General features: G+C 37.9%; 2 protein-coding genes across 2 annotated transcripts; both read left to right on the forward strand.

The window, feature by feature from the left end:
- Positions 1 to 281: 281 nt before the first annotated feature.
- LOC116267654 (zinc transporter 8-like) lies at positions 282 to 6,400 on the forward strand. Its single transcript, XM_031649518.1, has 3 exons — positions 282 to 920; positions 1,590 to 1,759; positions 5,903 to 6,400. The coding sequence occupies exons 1-3, from the start codon at positions 282 to 284 to the stop codon at positions 6,249 to 6,251; spliced, it is 1,158 nt and encodes a 385-aa protein (XP_031505378.1). The 3' UTR covers positions 6,252 to 6,400.
- A 5,782-nt stretch (positions 6,401 to 12,182) lies between these two features.
- LOC116267689 (protein PELPK1-like) lies at positions 12,183 to 12,972 on the forward strand. The gene has a single exon (XM_031649554.1). It carries the CDS (start codon positions 12,225 to 12,227, stop codon positions 12,741 to 12,743), a length of 519 nt encoding a protein of 172 aa, XP_031505414.1. The 5' UTR covers positions 12,183 to 12,224; the 3' UTR covers positions 12,744 to 12,972.
- The last annotated feature ends 4,399 nt before the right edge of the window (positions 12,973 to 17,371 follow it).

A 17,371-nucleotide genomic window follows, 5' to 3' on the forward strand; every position in this document is an offset into this window, starting at 1 on the left:
CGCTAATTAGCTAATTCATGTCGACATTCTGCTGAGTTCTTAACTACTAAAATAATTGGATTGACTTTGCACTTACTTACCTCTTGCGATTGATCACGTCAGTGGAACAACGAAAAGAGTAAGCGCTGGAATCGCCCCTTCAAGTTTCATCTTCGACATATATAAATAAATCAGATACTTCTACGATCGACGACACTTGGCGTTCATCATCTACCTTGTGACTGTTTCTGCACAGTCTTTCTTCTTCTTCTTCTTCTTTGTTCAATTGGATATCGACTGAGATGGCCACACTTTCAGCTAAATGGACCAACGTTCTACTCTGCCTTGCGCTGCTGCTTCTCCTGTTACTCGGAGACGCTGATGCAGGCGGTGAAGGCTCCTGTGAGGAAGAAGAAGGCGACAGCTGTCGGAACAAGGACGAGGCGCTGAAGCTCCGGATAGGCGGCATCTTCCTCATCCTGGCAGCCGGCGCAGTTGGTGTCTGCATTCCCATTGTGGGCAAATCGTTTTCCCTTCTCTCTGCAGGGAGCAGCGGCTTCTTCGTCGTGAAGGCGTTCGCCGCCGGAGTCATTCTATCCACAGGCATGGTACACGTTCTTCCGGACGCCTTCGACAGCCTTGGCTCGCCGTGCCTGAAGGAGAATCCGTGGGCCAAGTTTCCCTTTGCCGGTTTCATCGCCATGATGGCAGCACTGGGAACGCTCATGTTGGAGACGGGCGCCATGAGTTACTACAAGAGGGTTGAGAGCAGAAGGGCCGCTCCGCCGGCCGCCATTAATGGAGGATCGGGTGCAGACCTTGAAGACAATGGAGCCGGAGGGGAGGTGCACGTTCACACACATGCCTCCCACAGTCACGCACATGGCCCTCACATTGGTGGCGCTGAATCTGAAACAATGCGCCATAGAATCATTTCTCAGGTTAGTTGCGGATCCCCAACATGACCTTGTTGTTTTTCACGTAGACAGAGATTGATGCACCGCTAATTTGGTATCAGAAATTTTCTTTTGAATTGCTGAAACCAATTGCAAAGAAATGGATTGGATTCATTGGAAGAAATTAAAACATGGGAGAGAAGGAAGTAGGGAAACGAAAGTGAATTATATTGGAACAAAATAGTTTAGGAAGAAAAATGTTGATTTTCAAACATGTTCGACTTTAGGTCATGAATTAAATATATACTAGAAGCGGTTTATCTGGATGCATGAATACTGAGATATTTTATATTTGATAATTATAGCAACACCTTATGATCTACATAAGGGTTTCGAAATTCTTATATGATGTGAAACTTAACTAGACATCTAAATCGAAGTATATATACAGGGTCTGCATAAAAAACAGTTTTAGAAGTTGACTACAGAGAATTTGTCACTCCATACTCTCATGCTTAACTAAAGTTCAACTAATTCATGGAGCTGCACCTAGATTTGCATCTCTCTTGTTGTAGATACAAGTGGGTAGTTCATGAAAGTAGCAAGCACATAATGCCTCTCCGCTTCTTGCTATAGAAAAGATTTCTGCGGTACGAACATTCAGAAATCAACAGGGATGGCTAATGAAGATTCCAATGTGATCTCCTTTGTCAGGTGTTAGAATTGGGCATCATCGTTCACTCTGTGATCATCGGGATCGCCATGGGGGCTTCTGAAAGTCCGTGCACCATCAAACCTCTAATGGCTGCCCTGAGTTTTCATCAATTCTTTGAAGGAATGGGTCTTGGTGGATGCATAGTTCAGGCAAGCTTTACAAGTACCTTGTTATAAAATATCTGCATAGTGATTTCGTAGGCAAAGGATTTAGATGTTCTTGTTGAATGGCTTTTCTCTTTTACTCATGGGGCACGGTGCTTTTCTTCATCCCATTTTCCATACGATCACCAAGAGAAAATTATATATATATGATTTGTGAATTTCTCTGTCTCAGTTTTAGACACAAATCTTCTGGCCTATAACAAAGACACTTATCTGGTGCATTGCATTAGGCCATGCATCAAGTGGATATGATGGGACGAAGCTCAAGATGACCAGCTCTCTCTCTCTCTCTCTGTGTATATAGAGTGAGAGAGAGAAAGAGAAAGAGAAAGAGAAGGAGAAAGAGAGGAATTGAAATAGTCTGGATATATTTGTTTGCAACAACCAATTTGTTTGGCCATGGTGTTTACCGATGGAAGGCACTTTTTGAGGTGAGTTTTAATGACATAAAATCACCATCCGGCTGTGTAGGCGGATATATATATATATATATATATATATATATATGTTATAGCGAGAAAGAGAGAGAAGAAGAAGTAGATGCTGTCATGTGCCGGATGGCTTAAATTTAAAATTCTTGTCGCTACAGATACCATAAATCATTGCTAAGGTCATGATAAATGGCTGCTGCATATTCACGATGTCTAATGTGAATTTATTGACTTTTTTTGGTGATATTTTTTTTTTATTTTAACTGTCAGGCAACATCTGAGCATTGATTTATGGTTTATTTATACTACCCATGAAAAAAAATATACTAGGTAAAATATTCAATATCTGCCAGACAATGTCTCCCTTTTTTTATGTTCTAAGACAACGAAACCTATGAGAAAGCAAAGACCTGCCAACCTTGACTAGCACATCATTCAAATGCTTGGACCCGAGTATTGCTAAAATGACTAAAATGCCCTAACAACGAAGAGGTTACCCAGAATCACCTTTGGAAAAGACGAAAAAGCCCCACGTGAGGGTGTTGTAAGGAGTTGACGACCGTCAATAACACTCTTTCTCGAGTCCTTCAAAGACTTGTCAAGCCGTTGTAAGGTCATCAGCCTTATATTCATCTTCCCAATTCTAGTTTTTCTATAAAAGATAGGAGCAGACATAGAGTCCTCGCTGTGAACTGCAGATAAAAGATAGGAGCAGTTGTGGGCACCATAATAGAACTACTATTAGGAAGCATTTAATCATGTAGAATGAAAATTTCAAAGTGAGATTTTAGAGAAATCACTATTGTGATGCATCTTATACAGGCAAAGATATTAATTTGATCGTTTATCAACTGACAGATTCTAAAGAAGTCATACATCATGAATTTCAATTGCTTTCACAATGTTGTTGCTTATCAGCTGTACTTGCATTAGGACTGGCATATAGTTGCTCCTTGGTTTGCAATCTTTTTAGTTAGAACAATAAGAATGTGAAATGCTGTTTGTTAACATAAAAATCCTTTCACCTTTTCTTCCTACATTTTTTCTTCTTTTGGATAGAAAGAAAACAGGGAAACATAGATACCTGTCCTTTTGTGACATCTTTAGGGGAGGTAGGTGGAGAGAAATGATCCACAGATTGCAAAATGCATTGACAAAATTGGGTGACAAGCTTGGATGTTGTAATTGGGTGAGTCTTTTAGTGCACACACACACACACACATATATATATATATATATCCGACAAGACTAAAAGTCTAGCTAAGCCCACAAGATGTGGGCTGAGACAAAACCAACATTGCCAATACAAGAGAGTGAGTAGAAAGAAAAGAAGGCATATGGCTCGCATTGGAAAAGCTATATGAAGAGTTACTTGCGTGTACAAAAAATCAAAAGACCAAAAAAGACAATTCTTTATGAAAAATCCTCAAAATACCTGTACTCCACCCTTATTTTTTTTCTGGTGCATATCTATTGCATGCACCCCTCCCCCTGGTGCATGCAACTCACTCTCGTTGTGCTTAAGCACATCTTGGGCAGCAGCCTGGAATATTATCAAATGACATGTGCAATTGCTAACAGTATTTGAAAGCCAAAACCCATGCCTTACAAATGTGAGAGCAAGACGTGGTTTGGATCAACTGAAGGTGGGCAGACTGGCCAAGTATACGAATTTGGTATTTTACTCAAAAGTTGGCAAAGAAGTTGACGTGATTCAAATTCCTATTTAGCGAAGGTAAAGTAGCTCGATGTGTCTTTCATAGAAGTATGATAGCTGCTCTCGTATGCCACAAAATATTTGGCTGCTGGGAGCACATGGAGTTGGCAGGGAATGGTTGCTTTCTGTGACTATTGAGGCAATGGACGTTCCAGGTGATAAACTTCATGCCAAAAATATACTAGAACGAGAGAAGAGGTGTTTGTTTGGTCGAGCAGGGGTAGAAAGAGAAACAAACTTAACTTGATGTTGATAAAGCGACAAGATTTTGGCTAATGTCTGAGGGGTACTAGCTATATAATTTTAATTTTTAAGGGACACCTATATGTAAACAAGAAAAGCTGCCATGAAGTTTTAATACGAAAACAAACACTTTTGATAGGTCTATGTGTGCAATTCCTACACCATGCCCACACCTAGCTCTGCCCCTGTCATGAAGAATTGAGCCAGTAAAAGAGATAGTGAACTCAATGATTGAGGAAAGGTGGGTGTTAATAAGGTGGCAATATAAGAATTGAGCCAGTAAAAGAGATAGTGAACTCAATGATTGAGGAAAGGTGGGTGTTAGTAAGGTGGCAATATATGCTGCAGCTTGAGAGATGGAGGCTGCCAAAGTGGAAAAAAAACTCGTTGAATAGAGAGATAGGAGAGGTGGGGGGAAATAGTGGGGATAATAAAAAAATATAAGGAAAGGGGAAAGATACAAAGCAGGAAATTATGCAATGAAATATTGGGAGGAGTGATGATGAAACAATGAACACAAAGTAGAATTTAGTTTTAAAACACAAGGAGATGAAACAGCAAACACAAAGTACAACTTAGTTTTACAATACTAATGGCTGTTTGGTAATAGTAACATACTGTTACAGTCCCATGAATATGCCCCAAAAAATAATGTAGTTTCATTAAATTCTGTAACAAATGTTCATGAATCTGCCCCATTTTTGAGGCAGATTCATGGTCAATAACATTGTCTTTCTGTTGCCAAACGGCCCCTAAAGTTACTAGCTCAATCAAGGTGGATGAGTTTTTGTTTTCCAAGGCATTTCATTATCTTGAGCATGGAAGGAGTAGAGAATACTTGGCAGGTCAAATAATGTCATGTTTTATTCATCCCTTACTATGTCTAATATGTGCATGCATGAATATTACCGTATGGATTTTCACCCAAATGTCTCCTTTGAGGAAAAAATGAAACATCTTAAATGTTGTTGTTAGACCTATTGAAACAGATGTATATTTTCATGCATGTTTGAAAATAAAAAAATAAGAAAACTAATTTTCTTTTCTGGGTGAGCGAAAGGTATTAATCCCACCACTCAAAAAAAACCCGAAGGCCCCCTCATTCCCCCTGCCTTCAGGGTTCTGAGCTGCGTTGGTGTCAACGATAGCAACGGTACACCATTCAATTTGGATGTCGCACCCTACCACCTGAAGAGACACAGGAACATAGCGCCTACGGAAATCGAACTAGAGACATGTCTTTATACAAACCCCTAGGTCGACCAACTATGCTATGCCCCTTGAGGCAAACTAATTTTCTTTTGTTCCTAGCTCTTCATACATAAAGATTTTTTTTTTAATTAATGGTTTATATTTCTTGGCCATATACATCAAAAAACCATAAAGTTTTTTCATATCACACCTTCCAATCATAGAAATAAATCACAAAGACCATGTTTCGTTTCTTGTAAGAGAAATGAAATCGAGTAATTGCAAAATAACTAGACATAAAAACAACCAATAGTCATCAAATCAAGTAATTTGTTGGGTTGGGTTGAGTTCTACCATGTACTATCTGCCTTACTCTAAAGCCTTCAAGTTGTTAAAGATTCAAAAAAGAAATTCACAGACATAGTGTAGGATCCAACATATATAACATAGGTTGTAAATTTCAAAATATATAATAATGAGGAGAATCAAGAGCACAATTAATTAAAATGGTGGCATACAATGTCACCGATAATGGCTTAACTCATCATCATATTATCTATTTCTAGTGAATTCCGGCAAATTGCTCAAAGAAACTCTATTGATGGACAGGCAAGGTTCAAGTTCAGCTCTTCGGCTTTGATGGTCCTTTTCTTCTCGCTTACTACTCCAATTGGAATAGCAGTGGGCATAGGGATATCATCTACATACAATGAGGGCAGTGTGACCACGCTCATTGTCCAAGGTTGCTTCAATGCAGCATCTGCTGGAATACTCATCTACATGTCTTTGGTTGATCTCCTCGCTGCCGATTTTTCCACCCCTATGATGCAGAGCAGCGTCAAGCTTCAGATCATCACCAACATCTTCCTCCTCCTTGGCGTTGGCCTCATGTCTCTCATTGCTAAATGGAACTGAAAGAAGGGCCTATGAAAGGGAAGCCAAAGGTCACTGTTGACACCGTCCTTTAGCGGAAAGGACTAGTTGTGCTTTGAAATTGACCACATTGTTTTTCTCTAAGTCACATTTGTGTTGCTTCCTTGTTCTGGTTGTGGAATTGCAAGAGTGAATCAAATGGTCCTACACAAATGCCTATGACCCACTTTGGTCATTATGGGGTTTCTTTTTAAATTATCAAGTGTTATTTTTCTTTTGGTTTTGGGTGTGTGTATTTTGAAATTGAAAATGTTGTACTCGTCTCATTGATGTTCTTTCACTAATAAAAGACAACTTTTTTGTAGATAAATTTTGTAATCTATGATAATTAATTAATATGTGGAAGTTACATGAACAAAATAAATGTTTCGGTTTCTGCCACAACGATCTAACTAGTTATTAGGTGAACTCTAGAACCAAGAACTTGTTCTTGATAGATAGACAAATGTTTGGGATCGATTACTATATTCGTACATTGAATAACGAAGAGAACATGTCTTGTACGTGCCTACAAAAAATAAGAAAGTTTTTGTGCTCATAAGTTTGTTGTTGTCATGGTCCAAGTTTTTTACCGGCAACCACAACAATCTTAGCCTAAGCGTGATGATCACAATGATAAAGCATGTTGACTATAACCATTGAGGAGCAGAAAGGTGCCCTTCGCAAACTTGTTACAGAAATTTTTTGTAACGCACAAATTGCGTTACTAAAAGTAAACCACATAGCTGCATTGCTAAGCTTGTTACTGAAAGGTCCGTTACAAATTCTTTTTCCCACGAAGAAGGTTATGCGTTACTGTTCCGTTTTGGTAACGCAAAAAATGCGTTAGAGATTATGTGCATTCCATTATACAGCCCCTTGCCTCCTAACACCAACCTCTTACATTTACAGGAAAACAACTTACACATCAAGAAAAACATAATAAAGCACCCCATACAGTGGAGTTAGGACCAACTGCAGCTTTCAGAAATAAGAATGCATCTCTTACTACCCATGAAGGGAATCCGGTACAAATCTTGTGAAGGTTTCAACAGCAACAAATCAATCGGTCACTATTCACCTTTCTCAGTTCTAGGAATTGTTCAGGCTAAGCAATAAGTTTCAACTTACCACATCCTCAGCACTCTTCTTCTCGTTATTTGAGTAATCGTCATTCGGAATAGACATTCCGATATCCTCTTTCCATGACTCGTTCCCTCAACATCCACAGTAGTGAAACCCTTCACGTCCATGATCAGGACCTGCTGGGGAGATGATCCATCAACACCATTGTCCTCTTCAACATCCAACATGCCAAATCTATTGCCTAAAACCTGATTAACTTAAACACCCCTTCCTGGTCCGAGGTTTCCACTGGGAAATCTAACCGTTCATCTGTTCTTTTGACTTTCTGTTCCCCAATCACATAGGGGTGATTCTTAAATGCAGCAGAAATATGTGAAGTAGAGCCACAAACTCATATAAACAAATCTTACCCTTATATTTAAGATTTTGGTCAAGAACAATATCTGCATCAACAATACTTATACAAGCAAACCTGATGGGAACAAAGTCTAAGAGCGCAGAAACTAAAAATTTGTGCATAACTGTACCTCGCACGAGGTTTCATGAAAAAAATCTACATCCAACAGCATGATCATTGTCATTCTTGCGAAGTCTAAGAAGACCATTCTGTTCCAAAGTTTCATAGGCAACTAACTATGGAAGCCTAATCCAGGTGGGGACATGTGCTCTCCCTTCGATCTTCATTGGCATTGCAGTATGCCGGCAGCTAGCCGCTAGGTATTGCCCACCAACCCTCTGTCGACCTTCTTGAAGCACAGCCTCCATGTCTTCTTCTCAAAAAAGCCAACTAAGAAACATCTCATGAGGGAGAATCGTGAACTTCATATGCCTCATCTAATTCTATTGATCTTTCAAATCCCTAAGCACCACCGATAAATCAAGATTGGGTCGAGGACCTCCTCCTGAAAGGACCAACCACCTAAAGGAAAGCATCATTTTTCTCCCTGACAATGCCTTCTGACCATTCAAGTCTTGAATCACAAGATCGGGGAATTTAAATCCACCTCCTTCCACTCCTGATCGTCCTGAAGCCATTATATGTGTGAAACTAAGATATTTGATTTACCAAGTCAAAAAACAGAGCTATAGTGATTTATTTTTTGTTGTTTGATTGGAGTGCGATGTATCCTTATGCTAGTAATGTGCACATTACTAATGTATGAAGCGCAAGTGTTCACTCAACATTGGCACAAGATAGAGCTCTGATGAATAAATTACTGAAGCAACTTCAACTATTGTTGTTGTTCTTTATTGCAGAGTAGTTGCTACTTGTGTTGGCCGTAATTTTTTAATAAATACACTGCAACAAAACCTTTAACATGCTTCAACGGTGCGCAAAAACCTAGGTCTATAGCCTATTTCATATATATAAGACAATAAAATGGGGGAATCAATGCAAGTATCTTCCAATTTCATTATGTTATATAATATCTCATTTATGATATCTCAAAGGCAGTATTCATCATGGATTTGAAATATCCACATATTACTCCTTTCTGTTTTTTGCTTAGTTTGGTGCAGATTGAACAGGGTGCCCTAATGATAGAATGTCCACTGACGGATACGTTAGAATGATTGCAAAAACTATCATATAATGGAAATCCATGAAGCAGCAAACATATTCTAAGTCAACCAACCATGGAGGCAAAATAAATTATCAGTAGTCTTGCCAACTCAGTCTTCCATGCACGCAGCAAGAGCAGAAAAATCACTTTGTGAGAGAGAAGGTAGCCAGAAATCAACTTGAGATCAAACACACCCAATCAAAAAAACTATTTGGTGATATATTTGCAAAACCTTACGCTGCTAGGACTAAGATTGTGTTCTCTTGGATAATGTTTGAGTACATGGAATACCCGAGCATTAGAATGTTCAGTATTTAACAGCTGGTGGCTTTCAGGTGGACCCAAAGTTATAGGTCTCATGTACGCCATGTGATGACAAACTTTTTGTTCCGGACCTTTTAATTTCATGTTTGCTTATGCATATAACTAAACTTCCACCTATTTATAAGATGCAATATTTTGTAATTGGCCATGGGCTTGAACCCCTCTTCCTTATCTATCATCTCTGACAGCCTCGTCATTGCCATTCTGCTCCCCCCATTTGCTTTTTTCATGGAGAGGAGCAAGAGGTTGTCGAAGTTAACCCAGCGGCTACTAACCAAATTTTTCTTGATTGCAGTTGGTGGTGTCACAGTATTTCAATTACTTTTGTTGATGGCTTCAAGAAACTTACTATGTTATTGATTTTGAGCATAGACATAAATAACTTTTCAGAATTTTAAACAACTAGGTTTTTTTCGGATATAATACTGCGAGTTTGAAAAAATGAACAAATTAAGGTAAACTTTTAAAAATTAATAAAAAAACTAAAATAAGGAAAAATAAAAAATAAGTAAGCAACTAATAATGTAAACATCAAAAGATAAGTAAATTTGCAACAAATAAAAACTAAAAATGAAAAAAACTGTTTGGCATTAAAAAATGAAAGTGAAAAAAAATTGAAAAAATGCGTTAAAATTTCTTAATATTTTTTTCAAAAAAATGCAGCTTTTAATGTTTTAAACAGCAATTTAATTTATGACGCTTTTTTCGCAATTTTTTTCGAAAAAAGGCTTCTTTTGTGGCTATGTAATTTTGAGTACTTACCTTAGAGGGATTCTCGAAACGTAGAGAAGTGGACGATGATGAAGGTGGAGGCCAATGATCAGAGCCTCCTTCCACACCCGTGCATGAAATTTGAATTAAAGTTACACCTTTACAGTGGAATACAACATATACAAATGTTTCTTCAAAGAGTTAATTAAATGGCATTGCAATTGATGTGGAGTTTGAATTGATGGAGTCTGTTGAAAGAGATCTGGTTGAGTTGTATTCCTCAAATCAAGAAGAATCAATTGAAGATAGATGGAAACAAGGGAGGCCAGCAACGCGCATGGATATGGAGATCGGTTTAAAGAAGAAACAATTTAAACTATTGTTATTATCAAGATCATAAAATATCGGATCTTGATAGACCTGGCTAAACTTCCGATTGAGAGATGTATCTCCTCTCTTTTATGCATGCGATAGAGCTAGCAGCATGTAAAAATCTTGTAATGAGGAAATGAAAATATAGTGAAGGAGACCCTTATCATGGATATATGTCAAGCTTGATCGAACCACATATCCTGTTACGTCTCTCTCTTTTCCATTGTTTCACTTAACCTTTACGCACAGTACTGTATTTTTCTTTCTCCCTTCTAATTCGTAGCTGTGTGTTGGTTTGTTTTCTCTGTAATTGGAGTAAGATTTTTTTATTACATGGCATAACACTCTGTTGGCATTTCATTTTTTTGCGGTTGGTTTCCTCTTAGTTTGGTTGTTGTGAAGTTCTTTTGAGTTCTTTGGAAATAACAAATACACATGAAGCATAGGTATGCCAGTTTAGGTGACGGACCCATGCCGACATGGGTTTGGGTATGCTGCGTATGGGCTTGGAGCCTTGGACACGTACCGGACGCACCGTGTTGGGTGCAGTCAATGCACCCGAGCCCGTATCAGACCAAATCTGGACTCAGTCAGCTTTAACTGAGTCCATCCAGTCTAAGAATTGGGATTTTTTTTTTTCTACCGTATTCAGTCTAAGCAGTGACCAGGTCCGATATCTGGGGACAGGTAAGTTGATTGAAATGAAAAATGGTGCATTTTGGTTTTCTTTAGGATCTTCATTAATGTAATTTTCTTTCTTACTTCATATACATATATATATATATAATGTGTGTAAGTGTACAGTCATATCTCCGTACCTATGACTTTTGGACTTGGTCTGTTGAATTTGGTTTGAGACTGCACCAGCACCCAAACAACCAACACATTTATCCCAAGGGTTGCAATATATCCCATTTGAATAGGATATCAGATCAAATTGATCACAAAAAATGGGATATGGAAAAAAATTTAATATTCAATTAAGAAATCAGATCGAATTCAGATTTACGAAATAACATCCGATCGGATTCAGATATACATAAATATTCAATCTGATGTATATTCTGATTCGGATCAGATTTATTTTTAGATAACTATGTTAATGCTCTTACGTTTTCAAAATTGGCAAAATTAGGTTCAAAATTTGGATTCGGATATGAATATAAAAATCGGATTTGGATCGGATTTGAAATGTGAAAGCAAGTTTTTGGATCAGATTCAAATATGACACTTTTATTTATTCCTATTCAAGTCTGAATTCGAATACGAATATATGTGAATATCCGAAGGTTGACATCGCTATTTATCCTCATCCCTATGACCTAGGAAACTATCGGTACTGTCCTTGTCTTTTTTGCTAGTTTCCCCTTCATTTGGCCGTTCCGGAGTTTTTCAAGTTCTTTGAGAGCTATCACCTGTCCTTTTCTTATATATATATATATATATATATATATATATATATATATATTAGTCGTCCGACACCCATACGAAACCAGTAGTTGGAAATTAAATCTCAAATACAGGACCCGAATTTAGCAAATAGTTAAAATCGATCACTTCTTTTGGTTGCTAATCAGTAACAAGGATTATACGATCGCATTACTGACTAACGAATTTCAGTGTGGATTGAGGCTAATCAGCTGTTTGATTTGAGAATATAGAGTCATGTGATTGGTGAGTGGTTCGAGCACTTCATCAAATTAGACCTTCCCAGCGAAGATTCGATTAGCTGAAGCATGACGTATGGATAAAGGGACGGCCGATGGGAAGGTGGCCAACCGTGCAACAATTTCAAAACGCCAAAACCTAAAAGTACATGACACATGAACTGAGTTTGTTCTATAAATACCAATCTCCAACAGCAAACCCTATTCGCAGATACCACACAGAGTAGTTCATAGCCATCTTCTGCACTGCCATGGATTCTTCTGATCATGGCCGCTATGCCATCTTGGCTCTTCTTCTGATCTCTCTGTCAGTGCTAAGCATGTGTCATGTATGTTTCGGAGGGCGCTATCTGCTGGAAGCTGATGAAACCACCAAGGCACCAGAGGAGGTGAACCCACATGATCATCCCACTTTCCCAACAATACCAACCTTGCCCAAGCTGCCTGAGTTCCCAACTCTGCCTGAGCCTAAACTCCCGGAGATCCCCAAGCTGCCGGAGCCAAAATTCCCGGAAATTCCCAAGTTAACCGAAGGTCATGATCTGCCGGAGATGAAGTTCCCAGAAATCCCCAACCCATTTGAGCAGCATCATCTTCCGGAGCTGCCAAAATTCCCAGAGATCCCCGAGCCAACTCTCCCTCATGAACTTCCGGATGTCCATGATCTGCCTAAGCCTACTCTTCCTGAGTTGCCCCATGAGTTCCCAGCTTTTCCCAAGCCAACGTTACCTGAATTTCCGGCAGTTCCTTACAAACCCACTTCACCATGATCACCGCATTCACTGCAGGCCATGCTGATCAGCTTTATGGCCATTTTGAGACTCGCTCTCTCTGTGTTTCTTAGTGCTTTATGTACGCATGTGAGGTTGCTCACACACGTTGTCCAACCCTTCTTTCTTTGTCTTCTCCAAGTTGTTTGTCATTTGTTATGATCGACAGCCGTTGCCTTTTATCCAGATGCTTTTGATATTAGAAATAAATTGACACCCAAGTTTTGAACGTCCCGATACTTATATATGTTGTGTGAGAAATTGCTTGGGATCACAGTTAATTAAGGAGTACATGCACCAATTCTTGTTAATTATGTATAATGTCAGCACATATATAGTAAACAGTTTTTTATTATATTATTTTTTATATCAATTTGAGATATGTTAATAATTTTTAATTTAAAAAAATGCGCAATATAGTTGCCTATCGGCTCAACAGGGAAATTTTTTGGCCCTCAATTTCAAAAGTACGAGTGTTATTTTGTGGAAGGAAAAAATATTGAAATCGACGCCCTTTTGTAGAAACTATTATATATATATATATATATATATATATATATATATATATATATATATATATATATATATATATATATATATATAGATATATGTGTGTGTGTGTGTGTGTGTGTGAGAGAGAGAGAGAGAGAGAGAGAGAGAGAGAGAGAGAGAGCAGCTTGTAGTACATTTTTTAACTTTAAGAAACGAAATAACCAAAAAACTTACTTAAAATTTGTAATTTAATGCACTTCTGAAAATAGCTGCAGCTTTTCTTCCTTTCAATTATCAAATTCACAAAATTTTTGAACTTTGATAAAAAGTAGACGGAGTTACGTTCTTGCTTGAACCTTGTTCTCTGGTCTACTCTTTATACTCTACTCTAAAAATAAAAGTAGCGTAACCTCTCCCATTTTTCGGTAAGGATTTCTATATGTGTCTCTAGTTTTTAGTAAATTGCGGCAACGAAAACATTACATTGAATGTTAACTGTCGAACAGTGAGAAAATATATATTTCCACATGAAAATTGGTTGCCTTCAAAATTTCGGAACGTGTCCTTGGACAACTGAGTCCAAAGCATCCAATCTATTGTTTTTTAGTTTTTCCTTTTTTAGTTTCATCACGTTTGGTCTTTTTAGAGTTTAATTGGTCGCAAACCTAACCTGGTTTGAAACGCCATTTTCTTTGCAAGTTCCCAAGAAATCCAACGCTATAAATACTAAATGAAATATTTGCTACCTAACATATTTCTTTAAGCCCTTTCTATATAGACATGTGTCAAGCTATGCATGTCCAATCAAAGAGACCCGACGCATTGCCTTGGTTGGTGTGGGCGGGTGTGAATATGCACACCACACAATGTACGAACCTGATTATATGCAGTGCATGAATTTTTGTGGGGTAATATGACTAATGATTAAAATATTTTTAATTTACAAAAATACCTTTAATTTACATGATTTTTTTTAAAGACAAAATTAAAAATAAAAGTAAAAAGACCTTTAATAAATTATTAAAATGTTTTTTCATCCTTTACTATGCATGGTGCACCCAGTGCATCGTAACTTTCTCTTTCCAATGTATTGTTGTAAAAGGCCAGAAGAAATCCACAAATCCTTTATGACATTGGATTTTTCAACCCAATCAAACATAAAAAATTGTTAGACTCGTTGAAGAACTAAAAGAAAGGGACCTTGAAATTGAAAACGTAAACATAGTTAAAGAATTGCAGTCGGTGATCGCCATTGCAGCATATTCACATATCAATGCATTGCCAGCCAACATCATTGACTCTGCTATTGTTAAGACAACTACTTCATCATTAACTTAACTGAAAATAAACATTTTCAAAGAACATTAGAGAAAATAAATTTCACAACCACCAAATAGAAAATAAGATCAAATGTATCCAACAGCAGTATAGTGTGGTAACTAAAACCAGTGAGCAATTAATTATTTGACATTTCATAGAAACAACTTGGCATCAGGCCCGGGTTGGCCCGACTGAGCCCAATTCAGTTCGATAAATTTTTTTAATATTATTTTTATTAATATATATAATTATATATATTTTATTACGATAAATTATATTAATGTATTATTTTATATTATATTTTTATTTTAATCAAGCTAGACCGGGTCAAGTCCAGACTCGAGTTTTGGGTGTCCAAGTTATGGCGTTGCCGGAGCCTGACTCCTTATTGGGCCAAGCAGGCCGGATGGTCGGCGCCTATCGGGGATTGGTGCTCCTTCCTTTTGTTAGTTGAAAAAAGATCACAAAACAATGAGAGAAAACACCAGACCCCAAAATAGCCTTCACAATCCTAAATAACGAATTAAGTAAAGTCACCTTGACCTTAGAACACACCGACTCATAGACACAACACAAGCACATGCAGATCTCTCTTTCTCTCTCTTCTCTCTCTCTCTCTCTCTCACACATGTGTAGGACATCTCAATCCTGCCGGATGGTTAAACTTTAAAAATTTGTCTCTAAAAAAAATATGGTATTAATTATAGTTTATAGTCCTATGATGGTTTATAGTGGTTTTACTGATGTTTTAAGGTTCTTTTAACAATTCAATAATAATGACTACCTATATACCCCTCTCGATTGTTAGAAACTATTTTGCGCAATCTAACTCTAATATAAGAATGTTTTGATGACAAATATATGCCGAACGAATTATCATTTATTTAATAATTTTTTAAGGCAACAGAAAATGAGTGGCTCTTATAACATCAAAATTCTAATAATAGAAAATTCAATCATTTTAATAAAAAATTTAAATTAAGACTTTATATTAAATTAATGTGTAAACATACATTGGAGATTTCATGTTTTGTATAATCTTTATTTTGAACAAAGAATTTAAGATGTTTAGTTTAATTTTTATCCCTGACCTATGTGTGTGCGTGAGTGTGTGTGTGTATATATATATATTCACAAGATTTGTTCATGTCTTGACATGCCTTATCAAGAAGGCATATAGGTATAGCCTTGAGAGATGTATACACCTTCACGCACTATTTGTTCATTTCTTCACATGCCTTCTTGCCAGAAGGCTTACAGCTACCTAGCTTTAATTGTTAAATTGTTAATGCATGCCCAGTTGATCAAAACAAAGAGAAAAGGAAAAGAGAAAAAAGCCGTTGACGTCTTATGATTTATCAAAACACGTTGCCTCATCAACAAAACTTCTAAACTAACAGAACTAAAGGACTAAATTGGGTTGAAATCTTTTGAATAACTGTCACTCAAGTTTGTTCAAACTCATTCTGTAATTGACTAATCATCTGCTTGATATGAGCATAGTTATCTGTTTGACATAAGAGTATAGTAAATGCGTTTGGTGAGTGGTTGAACTACTTGATCATATCAGACCTTGATCTAGCATGACGCAAGTATCAAGACTCGCCAATCGGAAGGTGGCCAACCGTGCAACAATTTCAAAACCCCAGAATTAAGTACACAGCATGTGAACCGAGTTTGATCTACAAATACGAAGCTGCTCCAACTGCAAGCAGACACTGCAGCTTGTAAGGATCGATCTTACATACAGAGCAGTCAGAGTCATCTTCATTCTTCACAGCACCCATGGCTTCTTCTGATCATGGCCGCTGTGCCATCTTAGCTCTTCTTCTCTCTCTGTCAATGCTAAGCAGCCATGTATGTTTGGGTGGTCGCTATCTGTTGGAAGCTGATGAGAGCAAGGCACCGGAGGAGGTGAACCCACATGATCAACACCCTTTCCCGACAATACCAACCTTGCCCAAGCTGCCTGAATTCCCAACTCTGCCGGAGCCTAAACTCCCGGAGATCCCCAAGCTGCCGGAACCGAAACTCCCGGAAATTCCCAAGTTAACCGAAGGTCATGATCTGCCTGAGATGAAGTTCCCAGAAATCCCCAACCCATTTGAGCATCATCTTCCGGAGCTGCCAAAATTCCCAGAGATCCCCGAGCCAACTCTCCCTCATGAACTTCCAGATGTTCATGATCTGCCTAAGCCTACTCTCCCTGAGTTGCCTCATGAGTTCCCATCTTTTCCCAAGCCAACTCTGCCTGAATTTCCCGCAGTTCCTTACGAGCCCACTTCACCATGATCACAACAGGCCGTGCTGATCAGCTTAACGGCCATTTGGCGTTCGCCGGTAGACTTACACTCCCTGCATATGTTTTTCTTGTGTTTTATGTACGTATGTGAGGTTGCTCACACATTGTGCAACCCTTCTTTCTTTGTTGTTTGTCATTTGTGGGTAATTACTATGATCGGGAGACGTTTTCCTTGTATCCGGATGCTTTTGATATTACGAAATAAATTAATACCCAATTTCTAACATCCCATGATTTAATATGTTGAGTGAGGAATTCTTAAGGATCGCAATTAATTAAGGAGTAAACACACCAATTCATAGATGTCAGTACATATATATATATAATGCATCGGGTATGATTGAACACCAAACATTTTGTGTTGTGAATCCACAAATCCTATATGTGACTCGATTTTTAAGCTCGACTCGACTTAGTCCAATAAAAAATGAATAACTTCATTGTATTTATTTTGTTTCTTCTGGTTTGCTTCTCATTTCATCTCACTCGTTCTGTCTCTTCACTTTCTAACAAT

This window comes from Nymphaea colorata, chromosome 14 (assembly GCF_008831285.2).
Source record: "Nymphaea colorata isolate Beijing-Zhang1983 chromosome 14, ASM883128v2, whole genome shotgun sequence".
Lineage (NCBI taxonomy): Eukaryota > Viridiplantae > Streptophyta > Magnoliopsida > Nymphaeales > Nymphaeaceae > Nymphaea > Nymphaea colorata.